This window comes from Nothoprocta perdicaria, unplaced genomic scaffold, assembly GCF_003342845.1.
Source record: "Nothoprocta perdicaria isolate Ctin4 unplaced genomic scaffold, notPer1 scaffold_54, whole genome shotgun sequence".
Taxonomy (NCBI): Eukaryota; Metazoa; Chordata; class Aves; order Tinamiformes; family Tinamidae; genus Nothoprocta; species Nothoprocta perdicaria.
In genome coordinates, this window is record NW_020455799.1 from 2,013,142 (window position 1) to 2,032,137 (window position 18,996).

General features: G+C 37.0%; 1 protein-coding gene across 1 annotated transcript in view; it reads left to right on the forward strand.

Annotated features, from left to right (window-relative positions):
- USH2A (usherin) overlaps positions 1 to 18,996 on the forward strand; it is a 336,721-nt gene that overhangs the window by 141,471 nt on the left and 176,254 nt on the right. Inside the window, exon 31 of the mRNA XM_026048437.1 lies at positions 785 to 946. Coding sequence (XP_025904222.1) covers positions 785 to 946 — 162 coding nt within the window. The remainder of the gene's footprint in view (positions 1 to 784; positions 947 to 18,996) is intronic.

The following is an 18,996-nucleotide window of genomic DNA, read 5'->3' on the forward strand; positions in this document are numbered from 1 at the left end:
ACCAAATCCCAAGCTGAAAGCATCAGTTAGTCCAAATTTATCCTAGTAGCATAGTGAGGATTTGTAGTTTTCAAAATTTCCTCACTCCCACAGTCCTGTCTGGTAACTCTGTGTTGCATTTTTAACAAGGCTGTCTAATATTGTTGGAATGTAACTTTGATGTGAGCATGTTAATGGTTTTGACCAGCACTAGTCAAATCAAAACCCAATTATTGCCTGTTGAAAGTTCTGAATAAACTCTCTGAATTTGCCTGGTAGCATTATCAATRGTGGAAGTGTGAAGCCTCTGACAGACAAATAGGAAACAGAACTTGTGAGGGAAACATGAAAATGGTTTTGTCTACGTACTTTTGATGCAATACAATAATTAAAAGAGTTTATATCTCATTTTCTAAGCTTTGTAAATGTGCTTACTAAGACATGTAGTCTGTTTTAGAGAAATGCCCACTGTATTCAGATATTGGGAAGGTTTAGGCAAGAAGAAAGGTGCATTTTTTTTAGTTTTTTTTTTTTTTAAGGTGATCGGGAATATATTTTATCTCTTTTCTTGTATCTCTCATAAGAACCGAACAAAAAGTCAATGCGTGGAGTTTCTGTTTGCAAACGCTCTTGTTATGTGCTCTTCTTAGCTGTGAATTGATGATACATAAGACACTGTAGCACACTCTCCAGCTATCCCTGTTTCCCTATGGAAACATTCATTACTTTTATTGTTCATAATATATATATATTGTTCATATATATATAGAATGCATTATAATCTCTTATAATTTTTTTTTCCCAGCCCCTGAAGATGTGCAGCCTCCCACAGCAATAGCCCTTCCCACGTTGCTGCTGTTGAGTTGGAGTCCACCAAAAATGCCCAATGGTGTCGTTACCCAGTATACTTTGTATCTGAATGGAGTACCAATTTACTCTGGGAACGGGACCAAACATGTTGTAAAAGGTGAGCTCTATGCTAGGTGCCACGTCGGATGGGTACTGCATAGCTGCTATGGTTTTCCCTGCCTAGAAAGTCAACTGCATCCAGTGGAAGGTGGAGTAAGCCAGTAATGAGGCTGTACAGAAGATTTAGGAAGTTTGGACTGAGCTGTGAGGTTGAGCCCTCTGTTAACATGATAGTATTGAGGCGGTTAGTGCTTTGGCTCTCAGTGTCAGGCTTCAAAATRTTTCCTGGATGAGGCTGAAATTAAATGGTTCTTCTGCTCCGCATGGACCTGGGTTACAGCCTATCATGATAACTTTTATTCTACCTCGAGGTTCTTATTTAAAAAAAAAAGTATTATGTCTGGTAAAAAGTGACCACACCAGTGCCTTCTTTTAAAGCAAAGTATTTCAAATGCGTTTCAGGAGAAAAGAATAAATAAATAATAATTCGGCACTCCACTGCAAACCCATTTGTTTTTCTTAAAACATCCTTCATATAACTCCTCTCTGAGAGTCTTACTGATAATTACACACCTGCCTTTTTGCCAGAGATTCTCTAAATCTTATTTTGTGTTATTCTAAAATACAAGATTTGAGTCATCTTTTAAGAATTTTTGTATGGTTTTTTTTTTTTGGTAGCACATTCAGCTCTCAAAACAAGTAAGCTGTAAGCTACTGCAGATGAGAAATATGACACAAATTTTAATAGTTTTCTGTTGTGCTTAGACGTTATTAATTAGCAAGCCTTTGTGCTGCTTTTCTGAGCAGCCCGTGTTTAATTCACATGTTCAATGCATAACTTAAATCCCTTTTCAATGAGTTATACAATCTCTGTCAACAGTCAGGTTATCTCAGTATTCTTAAACTTTTGCATCAGAGCTGTATCAATGTTATTTGGCAGTAGAGTGAAGCGTAGTACTCTGACTTTTCTGTTTTAACTTTACTTTTTTATAGCTTAATTAGGTATCCAAATCATTTGTTCACATTAAAACTATTCATACCATGAAAAAAAAATTGAATTATCACAGGAAAATATAATCACTACTCTGGTCTTATCAGAATTTATGTATTTCAGGTAATATGTATATGTACAACTAAAACATTTCATTTTGGACTAATCAAGGAAAAGGATGTCAAGGACATCCTTTTTTTTTTTTTTTTTTTTTTTTTAATGCAAGGCCTTAAAATTCAAAGCCATTTCTGGATCTCGAGTTAGTATAAAACATATTTACAATTTTTTATAGCTCAGCTTTCTTTGCCTTGCACAGACCATAAGCTACTGGTGTGGTGGGTCAGTTTTGACACTGAAAAATGAATCCAGTTAGAGAACCTCCTGAAGGCTGTTGATGATCGCTGTAATAAATAGTGCACACTTTAAGTCAAACTTTTTCATTCTGTATTCAAAGGTAATGGATTTTTCGTAACCATAGTAACCTTAGTGTATGTCTGGATAAATACATGAGGTATATACATTCTGGTTTTATTTTTGAATATAAACTACCACATTATGTATTACTAATAATATGAAAAATAGAATATAGGTTAGCATAATGACAGCTCAAACTAGTATACATTTTTCTTATGCAAAAAAAAATAGATATTTATCAAAAGTGTAGGTTCAATTAATTTCCTTCTTTCCTTCAGTTTTCTGGTATTCTTGTAGAGCCATTTATCTTTTTTTTTCTTTTTTCTTTTTTTGCAAGATCTCCATTAATCTCTTATTGCCATCCTACCACACTGTTTTTAAAAAATTTGAAGTGGGAATAATTGTGCTTCCAGTCTTATTAAAATCGTTGTTGAAAGTTCATCACAGGTATTTTTACTGGTGTGTCCATATGCAGCCTGGTCCTGTATTGAAGATGAATATGGAAGGTCTGGGGAAGTGTTCAGCCTAATACAGTTTTGTTTGTTTGCTCTTGCATTCTGGTCTGATTGTATCGTGACCCACAGCTACAATGTATGCTTATTAGTAGAAACTGGAATCAACTGGTAACTATAGTTATGTTTCTAGAAATAGGACAAGTTGAAAAGGCTGAGGATTTGATTCTCCATTTCCCAACCTCCAAATATTAAATGATTACGTGGAGTCTTTTCCAGCTACATCTGATTATATTCTGCTAAACTAGTCAACAGAAAGTTCTTTTGATTCATAACATTCCTAGCAGAGCTTCTGTTGGTTTTATCTGGAAATAGTTTATTTATTTTAAATGTAACTTGATACTATTCCAACTGAGCATTTCATAAATTTCATTTATTACTATTCGGTTGCTCAGTTTTCAGTTGCGTGGGGTTTTTTGTGTGTTTGTTTTGAAGATAGACTGAGGATATATTGAGAGCAGTGACGCGTGCTTATTCCCAGCCCATCTATTGTATAAAAAGAGAGAAAAAAATTCAGCCCCTGAATCCTGGCTGCCCACAGACTGCAGAACTAGTCTAGCAAAAGTGGTCCCAGGGATGGCAGTTTCATCAGCTTTCCAAGAACCTGAAATGTTGCCCCTGAAAGACAGGCACAAGGCTCTTGAACTGTAATTCCAATTTTCTCGCAGTATGCACTAGGATTCAGGAGGATAAAATCTTTCTGTTTGGGTGTGGTATCTTCTCATCAGGACTTGCATTCTGTGGGTGCTAATGGGAGCTTCCTTTTTGTCCCTTACTCCTCAAAGAGAAGGGTGATGAATCAGCGCTCGCAGGCCCCCGTGCTCACGTGCTGATCATGTGGTAGAGATCTGACTGTTTGCTCTGGCCCCATTCTATTTAGCTACCAATTTTTCACTTTGCCTGAGCGAGAAGGAATGATCTGAGCCAGCAGGTTGGGATTTGAGTCATTAGAAATTGCAGTTCTGTCTGAATTCTGTTGCTTAGATCTGTGTGTATCTCTGATTTGAACTATTTTTGCTTCTTTCTAGAGCCCAAATTTTCTTTTCTTTGTAGACTACTGTTAAAAGAAGTGCAACATGTTTTTTGCAAGAGCAGTTTTACATTGAAAAGATGGGTATTTAACTTTTCAGTTACASATATCTCTTTCCTTCTTTCCTAGCTTTCTGTTCTTTTCCTTATTTTTGTCCTTGCAGCATTTATCTTTGTCTTGCTAGTGACTTATTACYTCATAATAATATGCTACTGACCCTAACCAGAAAGCCAAAGTTCATCCTTTCTGACATCTGTTCCCTATTCATTTGCCAAAATGATTTTCCTAATTTAATAATTATACAGCTGAGCTTCTCATTAGTTGCCTGTACCATAAAGTCACAGATTGAAGCATTTTTGAAACTTTAAAATGCTGTGTCAATTGAAATGGTTCAATTTGGTTTAAAAACTTTAAGAAGGCCTCTGTTCAAAACTTGGTACTTTGCTGAGTTTCACTTTAGACCATGGGAAGTGTAATTGGTTTGTGCCTGTGCTAGTTAGCCCATGACTTGACTCGAGGATATRTTTTCTCACCACTGTAGCTGCAGATGTATTGTTAGCTTTGTTCCTGATCTTGACAGTTGTGGAGAGCTTGAAATACTCATTGATTTTCATGGAAATTCAAGTGTTGTCTGTAGGGGTTGAGCTGTAATTAAAAAGGAAACCCTTTAAAAGCACATATGGCAAATGTACACTTTACCACACTGAAAAGGGGCATCCATTAGGCATCCATCATCCATTAGTATCTTTAATTATTTTCCCCATATTGACCAATCTTGTTTCTGTATTGTGAGTAATAAAGCACTAGGAACTCGTCAGCCCCTGCACCCCAGCACCTTTGCCTCGAGCTGCCATTGTTTCTTCTGCTTTCACCTTTCCACATTTGCCCTCTGCTGTACTGTTCTTTCATGCTCTCTGGGTGCTATTTCGCATCCTGAATTGCAGTGAAAGCTTAATGTTGCCTGTGGGTATCAGCCTCCAGGGGGCTAGGACAAGCCAAGGGAAAATATTCGACTCAATGTCCTAGCTGGAATTTAGGCTGAGTGAATCCAGACCCTTTTTCTGTATATCTGAGTGTAGGAACTCCTGTAACCCAGTTTTCAAAGCTGCAGCTTGGGAAAACAGTTAGCAATAAGGCTCCCACTCTCCAAAACTCTCCCACTCCCCACTGTTCTAAGGAGATGAGCCCATAGCAGTGGGGAAGTAACTTTTAAGAAYATATAAAATATATATCCCTTGCTTAGAGGGCAAAGTCTGTGGGGAGGGGAAATGAGTGCGGTCATGTAAAAGCTCATATACCAGCTGGAATTTTCTACTTGGAAATGTGAAAATTTCTTAATGGTTTTGACTTTTCTGTTTGATAACAAAACAAAATGACCAGAATTTTTCRCACCTACTTACATGAAAGATGATAGGAATGCTGGAAAATATCAGACAGCAGAACCCTTGGCTGATGGTGCTGATACAATCTAAAATGCAGAAAGACGTAAGCAGAGATTTCTAGTGACACACGTTGGTCAGATGTGAGCAAAATACTTTGTTTTGGTGGAAACCCTATCATTGTAGTGACACATTCTGAAAAAAGAAAACCCTCAAAATCTTCATTTTTGCTTAAATGCTGCACATTTGGGAGACTCAGCTGTGTGTTACCTAAGCTGTTTACAAAGGAGAACTTTGTTGATATCTTTAGACTGCAAAATACTAGTAAAACTTCCTTAGCAGGGCACTTGGATGTATGTGCCTACCTTTTCTGCAGCATTTGGCACTTGACAATGTTAACAAATTACATTCGTATAATTTCCTTAGCAAATTTTAATGGTTCTTATCATGAATCTTTAAAAAGAATAGATTTTTGTTAACACTCAGCTGAATGAAACTTATTTTTCTGTGCCAACCTGTAAGAAATGTTTCCAGAACTTCAGCAAAGAGGTCCAATGTTTTATTCTAAGAATGTAAACTAAACTTTGGATTATTCAAATTGGCACTTGACCTGAGTGCTGAAGAGCTGATCCTGCCAAATTAAGAGGATACCATGGGAGCTTTCTTTTTCTCTGAAAAAGAGGCAGAGGTTTGACACCTGTGAAAATGGAGTTCAGCATATTTGAAGTGAAAAATTTGTAGGACACAAATTATTACTTGGATTTGTTTTAATGTTGCTATTGGTCAAGACCATAAAATAAGCTATACACAGCCACACACAGTTAGTGTAAAAAGTGGTCATTATTTCCTTTTGTTATTCTTTTTATCCCCCTGCTTAGTACTGCTTATTTTAAATGAAAGACTTGTGATGACAAAATTTGTCTTGACATCAGTATTGTACTTTTTGTAAAGTGAAACAGTTTGAGAAAAAATCCACAGAAAAATTGTAGTGAAGAGGATAAGTGGAAAGAAAAATGTCAYGGAGAAAGCCATGCTTCTAAGTTTTATTAAGATCTCATTGCTGTTCTTATGATTACTTTTCAAATATTTTGGAGTTATGGGAGCATTCTAAAAACATTGATTTGCTACCCTAGAGATTTGTGCTCCTTTGTTTTAGGACATGTCCAAAGATAAAAGCGTGAGCTTCTGCCTTAAAGGATAAACAATTGAAAAAGTTCTATAGTCATCTGGTATGAGATTATTTCCCATCTTCCAAGTCGCAATGAAGGTGCTATAAATATCAGAATAAATCAAGCCTGTTCTTCCAACAGGATATTTTGGGAAGAGTAGTTTATTATCCAACGATGCTGTCAGGCTAATGTTTATTACRGCTCCAAATTTCACAATTCTTGGGTTGGCTCTGAAGGAGACCTGCAGTACAGCAATATCAGCCTTGCATGTGACCTGAAGAGATGTGACCAGTCTCTTTCTTATTTGCAGACTCTTGCAGTGATCTGCTCGTACACGACTTAAGATATGCAGATGATAAGGCACACAGGAAATTCAAGTGTTCCAGGGTGGTAGGTACAGAACAGGCTGTATGCTGGCCTGGGTGTACCCTTTCACTTGACCATTGGTGCGGGTAGCACTAGAAGGCAGAGCCCAGCAGTTATACCAAGGGAGATAAAACCTTCCTTACGAGGTCCTGCCAGAGGTAAGGCAGGACATTGGAGACTCCTGGACCTGCACCCCTGACATTGCCAGGGACAGGTAGCTCTGTAATTCATTCTGCAGACCCAGAACAGGCACAAATTCAGCAGGCACAAAACCAAAGAGCAAATGCCAGCCAATACTGGCATTTCAGCCTCAGATAGAAGGATCTCATCCACCTGTTGGACTTAATAGTACAGATGTGGGGAATTGAGAAGGGAGGAGRGGTTGGGGTAAGGGTAAAAGCATTATGTTTATTTGTAGCAGCTCTGCCATATCCTTTTCTATTGCAGTGCATTAGTGCAGTGTTAAATAAAATCTGCTTATTTAAAATCCTTTTAAATAGTGTTTAAATATTTCCTGCTGATACAATCTGCTAAAGTAGTTATCCTTGCTGCAGATTTCAGTTAACCTTGTCGCAGATATTAAGCCTGAAGCTACAGAGACTTTTAGAGGCCTTGATTATAGAGCAAAACCTAATGGTGTCATTATAAAAACCACAGCTGGACGAGCTTCTGGAGTCCTTGTCCTTTGATCAGATTTGGGTAGCACAGCAAGCCAGGAGAGAACTCACGCTAACCCTGCTGGAATTGCCAAGCGCTCAGGTTGCTGGACTAGCACTTTCCCCAAATTAAAACGCAACATGAATTATAAAATGAGAGGAATTGGTATTTCTGTCTTTTGTATGTACAAATGCAAAGTGAATCAGATACCTACTCCAAAGCTAATAGGTGTGGAACTGAGAGAGAGCTTTTTTCTCCTTTTCCCTTTGACAGTATGGAAATATTTTGGTTTCTGGTTTTAAACAAAGAAAAAAAGCTATGTAAAAGATACACACACACACACACAAACGTTATATATAGGTCAACAGAGTTGAAGATGTTGAGATTACTTCAAAAGATAGTGTGTATTGAGAGAGATGGATTAGAACCMTGTTTTTTTTGGAGTTCGGTTTATAAATTGAAATGCAGCCTTTTCTTTGGAAACGTCAGAGCTAATTGTCCACCTGTTACTAGCAATGTATGTTAAGAATATCTTCAAAGAATATATTAGAGTGTATTTGTGTGTAGTATGTTTGTGAGATGAGAAGCAAATCTGGCTTGTGGCAGTCAGAAATCACTCACCATTGGGGAGCGTGAAAGGATCTGTTTTAGTGATTACCTTTGTCTTAAGTAATTGGAGTCATGTAATATAAAGCACTGCATCATATAGCAATGAATTCTAATGGGATTCATGCCAGGGCCTTATCTAAAACTTAACACATTCAATAAATCTTGGAGGTGCTATGTGCTGATTTATGGATTTGCAGGTCTTCTCCAAGAAGTGAGAAACACTGCTGTCAGATAGCAGCATATTCTTGTTTTGCCACTCTGATTCTTTCTGCTTGAGTATGGCCTTTCTTGGAAGAAGTCACCCCATCTCGTGCATCTTACTCCCGTCTCATGTGTTTTACATACCTCCTTTCTGGGATTTCTGAAGGGCATAATCTGTTGCTCTGTATTTTGACTTCATAAAAGGCCATATTAGGTGATATAAGTGCTATTTATGTGGAGTTGTCTCACAGTGACCGCTGTTTCTTGTTAAGCATTGAGAGTTCCCTTTACATCTGTAAGAACTGGAATACACTGTCTTGGTCATGTCGCAGTTACGACCTGAACAAACTTTTTGCCGGGTCTTATTTCCAGCAGCACCTCTGGTAATTGTAATATATGTGAAACTTGTAGGGGAAAGGACTATGTTCTGTCCTATTTTTGATTCTGCTGCTAAAACATGTGCCTGGGCATGTAGTTTTGGTTTAGATTTCGTTCAGTTGYACTTAGGTTAAACACTTTAGAAAACAATTCAGAAACTGTTCTTTGTTTCGTATTTAACTTATAGAACATACATATATAGATAGAAAAAAAATTTCTATCCCAAAAGGATTTTTGCCAGGATCATTTTGGCACTTCGGTATGGTTTATGCTTGGTTACAGGTAATGCTCGTCTGATGTAAATAAAGATATGATACCTTTTGCACAGATGGATTGAGGCCAACCTGCAGCTTGTGTTTGAACCCCATGATACTCTGCACAGGGATATACCTCACTTAGCCATAACTTAATGGACTTGCAAAAAGTGGAGCAACCTGCCTGATCATGCAATTAGGATGCATAATGAAGTTTCATTCTGAGATTTTCTTTATATGGTGGAAAATATATTTCTCCTTAATCATTTATGACCCACGTCTCTTGACTGCTTGGTCTGCTAACTGCCAAATTTAAGATAGATATTGTCTTGCATATTGCTGTAAGGAAGTGTGTCAGTTCTGTTTATCAGCTGGGATAATGGCTAAAGCAGTGCAAGTGCTCTTGTGTAATTTGCAGTGGATGCCCACCCTCCTCTGCCTATCAGGTGTTTTCCAACATCCCCTGAGTGCCAGTGGAATATTAATGAATGGTGACCAATTGTAGGCCGTTAACACTTACGTGTCATTGCTTGAATCATTAATGATTGCTTATATATTTTTAACAATTGTATAAAAAACGAGAAAGCTCTACTGAGACAGTTATATGAAAAGGTGAGTCTTTGTTTCAGACCTGTTATTTCAAGAAGTYTGAGAAGAACTTCCTTAAAACTGACGTTTTCAGAATAATTCATTCCTCTCTCTCGAAGGTACTGGAAGTCCAGTCTTTGCGGAAAGTTTTATCTTTCACAAGTTCTGTCCTGTATATGAACAATACATATCTGAATGTTACAAAACTGTACAGTAGCTAGATACAAACTTGGTTTTTAAAATACATTGGTTTGAATGATTGGAGGAGGATTCCTATATTTTCAAAGTTTTTTGTTTCTCTTTTCTCCTATGTTATGTAAAAACATTTATGAGGCATAAATCGCATTGGGAAGATTACRAAAGACATTCTTGAGGCTTCCTTTCCTGTTCAGTCACTGCCAGGAGTCTAACCTAGGTTTCTACATTGATCACCTAAATTTCTTACATAAAGCATAATAGCTTTTTAGTCAGTATTGACCTCCATTGTGTTTTTTACTAGTTTTCCATAAAAGACAATATTTTAATGGCAGTCTGTTTCTGATGAAGCATTTTTCCATAAGTTGTAGGTTGGCTTTGAAGGCTATTGGAGGATCTCTTATTTATTTATGTATTTATTTTTCTCTGGAGTGCTATATTCATACCTTATAAGGAAGGTAACAGTTTAAACATGTGCATTCCCAAAAAAGTAACTGGTTAAAAAAAAAAAAGTTATGAGAACATAACAGATCAGAAGAATATCGGATTAATGTTTTTTAAATAATACTTAGACAAATGATCTTAGAATGATTGAATAGATGAATGAGAAAMAAAATCATTGCTGTTTCAATGATGGCTGCTTTTCGCTATACCATGTTCCTTTTTTGTGGCTGCGCATTTAAGTTACATGTGCAATATGTATATATTGATTTCTTTTTTCTGCATTCCTGGCTATGTTTAAAGCTGCATGTAAATAAACATCTGGATTTACAATTTAATAATGGTGCTGTTCAATCATTTTGGTAAGCAGTGGCATCRCACAAGGTCTGCAGATTTAAGATAATAAATGGTCAGCTGAGGAAAAGTGAATTTTTATACCAGTGATAATATATTGCCTCTGTTCTGTATCTGGAAATATATCACTAGCAGTTTCTAATTTAAATTTGTGATTTAATCAATGAAACCTATGTTCTTTCTACGAACATCTGTGGTTTCCATCAATGGAGATGMTATATATAATTCTATACAAATATCTTAGAGGGACACAATATTTTGCTTTAGGATTTATCTAGTCAATATAAGCTATATTTGCTAAAATCAGTGCTGAATGGGTAGCAGGAGCAGCTCAAACACAGCATATTTTAAATGTAGGTGTTATGTTCAGACCAGTTATTGATGGTCTTAATTTCCAGATTTTGTGTCAATTTGCACAGGATTTTGCATTAATTGAAATTTATTTATGTGTTGTGGTACAAGAAAGGTATTAGGTAGGTCAAAATGATTAAACGTGTATCTTTCACGTGGAAGGTTTTGTCTGCAGCCCTAGAAGCTCTACCAGCACTTGAAAGCTTTCTTGTCAGAGTCAGTGGTGACCTTGCCCACCCTCCCTCAGTAGTCAAACTGTAGTCAAAAGTAGTCAGTAGTGAAACGCCGTCCTTGACCATGTAGAATGTCAATAGCACCCCTCTGAAAGTTTAGTTTCATGCTGATRCCTCTAAGTCAGCTGTAGGATGAATTTTCAAATAAAGTAGTGTTGTTCTTCAGTTTGTAAGTAGTAATAACTTGGGCAACTTATGCTGATACAAAGTGAAAGGCTGTAATTAGGGAGTGTTTGCATTTTTTAGCTGGTAAGGTATATAGAATTAAATCAAATCATTGGTGCTTTACATCCAACTACGTGACTTGATTCATTTTGAATGTTAGTTTTGATGCTTACTTATGATCACTTAATTTTTATGTTAGCCTATTGTCTTCTGATCAAGGAATAATAACAACTAAGCAATCCAACTCAAAGCAAGTTTACATATTCTCATKAACTGGTGTCCTAGCCTTTTCATCATCTAAAGCTAAGGATAATAATTWTCTCCTATGTATCTATGTAATTGTGGTGCCTGTTGCTGTTAGAAGTTAGGGTAAAAATTTTATTTTTCCATTTAACTGACATGTTTTGAATTTTTATGATAAGGCTGATGGGATTTAATATCATTGTAATGTCACAGAGGCATTTTTAAACTTTTAAATTGTCTTAGGAATTAAAATAYCTGCATATTTGAAATCTTTTGCCTTAATTTGCACACAGATATAAAGTACATAGAATGTTAGTCAAGGAAAACTCAAAATATGGAACATGGAAAGAGTCAAAAGATTAAATAATAAAAAAAGACAGAATTAAAATTGTTGAAAAAAGAGAGGTACATGTCTTAGCTATGAAAACAGGTGGTCCAACAGAGGTTGAGGCAGGATAAACAGATGGCAGTTAGAACTAGCACATGATTAAAAATATTTGCCACAGGAAAAATCCAGAGAACTAAGTAGTTTAGCTGGAAAGTGTTCAGGAAAAATAACAAGAGAACTTCTTCCACTGAGAGTCTGCCCCTGGTGATGCATCTTTGGGAGAYGCGGTAAGCAACATCGTAGCACTCCAAGCATAATCGAGACAAGCATTAAAGCAACTGGAGTGAAGCCCTTCCCTGTTCCTGTACCTTATCATCAGGTATCAGAAGGCTTTTGAAAGAAAGAACTGCTGTGGTGGAGGCTGGAAGCACTGCGGACTCTGTGGCCTTCATAGTATAAATTACTATTACAATCAACATCACTTTACAAATTTCAGCAGAAATGCAGAGGATTTGGATGTGCATAGAAATTAACTTAAAATACTACTGTCCTCCACAAGATCCAGGTAGAGGAGTGGGATGCATAGGGAAGTTGCAGTGCCATGTTCTGTGTCGTCTTGGTGAGTAGGGAGGGCACGTTAGTTTCCCAGAGCTGTTCACTCTGGCCCCTACTGAAAGCAATGGCATTTAACAACAACCCCCTACAATTGTGTCCTTCAGCATTACAAGAAAATCCAGAAAGATAACACCAGTAACATGGTAACATGGAAAAAATGTTCTTGCACTGATGACTGCTAATCATAGTGTGTTGCTTTTCTGTAAGACAGAATTACTTAGTTTAAAACTAAGCAAGTTAGCTAGAGGAAAGAAAATAAATGATGGGGCAGAGGGAGTCAAAAATATGCCRTGTTCTATATGTGTGAGATTGGAGGGAGAGGGCTGGGGTGGAATTCCATAGTCTCTTAAGGGTTTGCCACTTGTGAATTATGCATCTCTCTCTCACTAGTAGGCGTAAATGCRTAATTCTAATCTGTTCTTATTACTTATTTATAAGGTGCAGTAGAATGTAAATTCTGTGCTTCCTTTGTACAAGCATAACATGCCTGTTAACGTACGCAGATATTTCAGGGGGCCTACGTGGGCCACTTCCTTAGCATAGCACACTGTTTCCAATTAAAGGGCATAAACTTCAAACAATAAATTAAAGCAGCTCTTCTCTTCACTCCCCCCTGCCATTTGCAGGAGGAATATACACAAGATGTAAAAGACAAGGGAGAGGATCAACAGACAATAAGAGTGTTCATCTTGAAAGAAACTACTCTGCATTATTATTATTTATGGAAGATACTGTTGTTAATAAACTGAATGTAGGCTAGAGAAAAGGCCTGCAACAGGCACTAAATTTATGAGACTGGGGACAGATGCATGCTCTTTCTTTAATATAGCTGGCACTGATCGATTTGTATTTTTCCCTGATGATGGTTTATGCTGTTATAACTGCACGGTAGCCCTTTGCTATTGAGTTATGGTTGCAAAGCACTTTGCAAACGAGAACGAGCCTCTGAGCATTATATCCTAATGTGCACATCCTGTGGATACACAGTAGTGCAGAGCAGCTGACTGCACTGCCTGTGATCTGTGTACATACAAACATGATTTATTCTGGTAATCCCAGCCTGATGCATCACTTCGGATGGTGGCAGTTATCTGTTGACATTACTGACACGGCATGACATGACTGCGTAGTGCAACATGTCAAGTTGGAAAAACTTTGCGCTTTTCCAGGATTTTTTTTTCCACATTGAAAACAAATGTGCAACTAATGAACTAGGGGAAAAGAGAGAAAAAAAAAAGGAGAAAAAAAAAAAAGAAAAAAAATCCAATATCCAGTCATTTTTCCCAACTGCATGTTAGCTGCTCTAATGACCCAATAACTAGTACTGAGATTTCTGGTGAGAATAGAGGAAAGCAGATGGAAGTGCAGTGTTCTTTACAACCCTCTCATTCAGGGGCCAGCTGAAGCCTAGTTTGGCTTTTGCAGTCTTAGAACAGGCATAACTTGCTCTAAATTGTCTTGTCTAGGAGTGTTGTTAGAAGCTGAGTCCTCCCACTCTCCCTGTCTGGCAGGACAGTAATGTTTTAGCAAAACCTGGTATTCCCTGACCATAATTCAGACATACGGGGCTGCTCTGGTATTCGAGAGGTGAYGATGTGTCTTCTCCAGAAACTCTTAAATCACATGATGCCTTGTCAGCATTCTCTTTCTTATTTTACTTTATTATTGGATAGGAAAAGATAAAGATAAGATGGTACAGTACTTATAAAGATGTAAGTGGTCCTAGGTACAGAGGGAGAGAAGTCTAGAAATCTTGCAGGGATTCTGCATCCTGATTTTGCAAGTTACTATGATACTTATAGTAGTTAAAAAAAAACACCAAGTTGATACTTGTTGTGTCTCTCCCAGGTTTTAATGTATAAAGATTATTCTGAATCTTCCTGTACCAATAGATGCTTCGTGATTTTGGGTGGAGCATGCCTTTCTCAATATTTCTCTTTTTAAACTCACTGCACATCCCATGATTTTTGCATTATCAAAAGAAGCTTCTTGGGAACATAGTTTTTTTTAATTGCTTTTCTGTGTGGCATTTATTATCTTACATACTTATATMCATATAATATGTCATCTTTTTTCGTCTTTTTTCAGGTTTTCTTTTCGGTCTGTCTGTCTTAGTATTTGTGTCTGTGCTTTTTCTTACTGTTTTCCAAACAGCTTTTCCTTCTGTGATCTCTAATATATTCTATTCTAGATATCCAGATAAGACTGCACTGTTAATTTAAATAAAACATATGTAATAGTTGCTACTTACCATATATTCTTGCATAACTTAATATCTTGCTGACTTTTCTAACCACAGCTTCACACTTAGATATGCTCTTCAGTGGGTTATGGAAGTGGCAGTCAGGCACTTGTCTTGACCTGATGCAATTAACTCGGCACCAAATGTACAGTAAATGTGAACTTTCTTTCTTTCCCTCTGCACCAAGATTAGAATTACCATCAGGAGAAGCTCATGGGAGTAAAGGATGTTCATGTGTTAGTGGTCCGATGGGTCTGCACTGTGACTCTGGAGGAGATACCTCCTCTCAGGAGGTATCTGAGATTCAGATTTGCAACAGAGCTGCCTAGTGCAAATATATTGTAGTAGTTGCAAACATAAAGCTGAAGTAATACAGTGGTATGTTGTTCATAATGTCTTTTTATGTTTTTATAATTTCATGTGAAAGATCATGATTTTTGTGGTGTCTCCTACAAAGACTGGACTGCAGGCGTCCTTGAATGGAAAACGTGATTTTAAAAAGCGGAGCTTGCATGATGTGCGGGACACATTGTATGCAAAGAAATGACTAACAGCATCACAGAGAAACAAAACTAAGATAGGGATGCTTGCATGCACACTTCTACTCATGTGGCTGATAAAAGTGAACGTGCTCTGCCCTGTCCCTGCTTTCTCCCCATCCTCCTTTCAGACCCAATTTACTTGTCCTGTTGTTGTAACGGAAGTAAACTAAGAGGCAAGAGATAGTTTTAAATCTAGTCAGCAAAGCCATAACATGGATGTTCATTAAGTGTCAACTGCTGAATGTTTACATAGCCTGGCTATACTGGCACTGAGAGAAGTTTTTAAAAAACAGTCAAATGGGCCTTTTTATTTTTTGGATGTTTGTTAAAGATGGTTAAGGTTTAAGGAAGGTAGAAACTAGGAAGGAGGGTGTTTTAGAAGTTTTGTATGTGCACGGGGATATTTTGTCTTCAGGTTCACACAGGGGATCAGGTTCAGTTTTGCAGAGGATATTAAAAGAGAAGCTGGAATGTGTTTCTCATACTTTCCTTTTGAGCACTGTAGTAGTTTGCACTCACAGCTTCCAGTGGTTTGAGTATTCTCCAGCTAATCACCTCCAGCATTTCAAGCTAGTGTGTCCTAACTGGAGGATGAGAACAGGATTTGGAAATGTACTCAGAGTAGCTCTCTCAGGCATATGGGTTTACAACCATCCTCACAGTACAGTTGGGCTTCAACACAAAGTAAGGAAGAAAGAAACAAAATATGTAGGAATTGAGACTGATGTGGTTCTTCTGCATTGACCGAGATGAAATGTAATGTTTGGGGAATGTGTTTGGGCTCAAAGAGCTACATGAGTTTCAACTGGTGGATCGTAGAAATATTTTCTTCTTAGTAATTACTGGTTATAAGAGCATAACAAAGGTGGTGTTAATAAATAAAAAAAAATTAAAATCTTCTTTATAAAATGTAGTTATATAAAAAAGCAGTAACTACTGTGGAGTTATCACTTTCCTAAAMGTTATAAGTTATAAAAGTTACATCACTTTCCTAAGAGTGATAACTAGTTCTACCATATGCACGTAATAACTATATTCATAATTTTAAATCATTGAAAGTTGAAATGATAAAAAAAMCTCTTTATTCCACATTTGTACTAAAGTGTTTTTTTTTCCTGTGGAGTGTGTGTAAATATATATGTATATATATTTTTTTTCATAGTCTAACCAATGGCTGTCGTGTTTTTTATGTGGCATGAGACAAGGCTTTATGCTGTATTTTTTAATTCCTCAGACTGGGGCTAAAGYTTTTTGTTTCCTAGCTCTTCTCAAGAGCGTAAACCTCAGGTGAAATAAGTATTTACTCCTTTATGAGAAATTTTGGAAACTAATAACAGTTATTGCTGAGCATAGAGCTTCTAAAACACATCAGCATTTACTGGCCACCTATAAGCAAGGTTGCTTAGTCCAAATGCCATTTCATTAAAGTCTGTGTTGGTCAGAGAGCAAAGCAACTWCTTTAAGGTGCTGCTTGAGGATAATGATTTGTGACCTTGAGTTTATCAGTTTTCTGTCTTGTTCTTTCTTGCCTCTGCTCTTGGTAGCTTCACAGAATTGTTTTAATCCTTGCTTTGAAATGTTCTTCATTATTAATTAACATCACGCAGAAGTTCCTGTTGTTTTCTTAGAAGATGATTGTTTTCTTCAGTTCCTGGCTCCGTTCCACATGTTACAGATCATTTGATTCTGGTTTATACAATCAGATAGCTGGGAATGCTGTTTCCTTTGGCTTGATCCAGTTTGAGCCCACATTTTCTGAAATATTTTCATAGCTTCAGTGGTCATGGAAGGGCTTTACAGGAGATCTGTGAAAAAGCTGTAACATAGTATAAAAACTTCTCAGAGAAGTTTGCAGATTAGTCATAGTTCTTCAAGAGTTGGTATGATTAGATTATTGGTCATTTATAGATACAGAAAGCAGGATCTACTGTACTCAGAGATATATGTGAGTTGTTGCTGGCTTTAGGAAAATGGTGGAATGGAAAGAACTCATAAATTGTGAGGGAGCAAGCCTGGTTATATGATCCTGGCACTGCCTTTATGAATATGATTTTCTTGTTGTTGTTCTGATGTGGTAGTGGCTAACAATCAGATGGCAGCACTGWATTTGGTGTTGTGGTTTTATGGTCCCAAAGAGTTGGTCATCTAATCAAATATTAAGTTACTGTGAGTTACTTTTACAAACAATGTGCAAGAAGATGAGGGAAGCAGAGGAAGGATGCGAGTAATGAGCCCAAGCAGTCACACAGTCTAGTTGCATAAACAACCTGGTGTTTGGGAATTCGTTTGAAGTTTTTCATCTTCATCCTCTCTCAGCAGGTTTGTTTTGTTGTGCTGCTAACAATCCCTTGTTATGGGGCTGTCCTATTATTTTCCTTTGAATGTAGCAATGGGATTGCTATTGTCTCAATTATTTTCCTGAGAGAAACTATGTGGGGTTCCTCATACAAGTTGCTTTTCAACTGAGCACTCACCGGGACATTTTGMTGCCATTTCTAGTCATTACAATAGCTGCCTGAAATCAGGCACAGTGGAAATAGGGTGAAGTGGAGTGGGGAGAAAAGAAGAATGTGGCTCTTTTGTAGACCCGAATGCAGGATGTTGTGTGTTATAGATAAATTGAAGCAACATTRTTGACATTACTCTTGTGTCATTAGTTTTGACCGGTGGTATACTCCGATACCTTGACTGTGATGTGCATGCTTTAGGTCAAATTCTTAAATCTCTCATTTTTCTATTCTCTGTCTGCTATGTTTTTCTTTTCAATTTCCATGTCAGCAAAATCTCTAAAATCCAATAGTAGAAGTAGCATTTTGACTWTGCATATTATCTTTCAATGACTGCCCAGTAAATCTCATCAAACTAAAGTGGACGTCCTCACTGACCATGCAAGTCAGAGACAGAGACAGTCTTTATTCTTGCTGTCTCATACATTGATTGTYCTATCAGAACTTCTCTAAGTTGTTATGGGAAGCCCCTAGAGCTGGCTTTTACATCAAATTTAAGATACTTACCTTAATAAGYAGGGGAATTCTGCATATCCCATGTGCATAATAAATATAGTGGTATGCAAACAAAAATGATAGCCAGTGTAGTTAGAAATTCTGATGCTGATATATGAGTCAGACAAGAATCTAGTTTTTTGTATTGCCTGTAAGTTCCAAGAGATAAAAAAGGCAGGTTGAGCCCTTCTCTCTCTGACTCCTCATTTTTTTCTGAAAAAGAAAAAAATTAATTTTATTTTTTTAAATTTTATTTATCTAATTAAATAATATTAATAAATAATCTCTATTTTAACTTAATTTATCTATTTTTTTAATTTATAATAAAATTTCTTCACTTTTGCCGAGTTATAAAGAAAATCATTATGTTTATTGGACTCATTTTGTAAAGTGAGATCAATGATTTTTTTTCCAGCAACAGCATGAAATCAATTGTAAAATAACATATAATTCATGGCATGTGTTTTAAATTATAGATTGTTTGATCACTGAGGTTTTTGTGCACAGAGATGCATTTTCTTGTAATGCCTTTCTGGATAATGCCCATGCATCCGTTTCATAATGCATTTGAGAGTGATCTGTGTGATCTGTTTTTCGTGTCCATGAAAATGTTGCCTACATTTGATCTTATGCAAATGATGCAATCAAGCAAATGGCAAGCAAGGTGTTGAGGACCCTGACAAACAGGGGCTTGGTATTTTCAAGAGCTTTCTTCCCTCTCGTTCAGATTCCTGCTTGTATCTACAGTTGCTGGATTCCATTGATCCGTTATGAAACATGCTGAATTATGCATAGGGAAATGTCTGCCAAATCAGGTTATGACAAATAATTGCATCAGTTATGACTTTT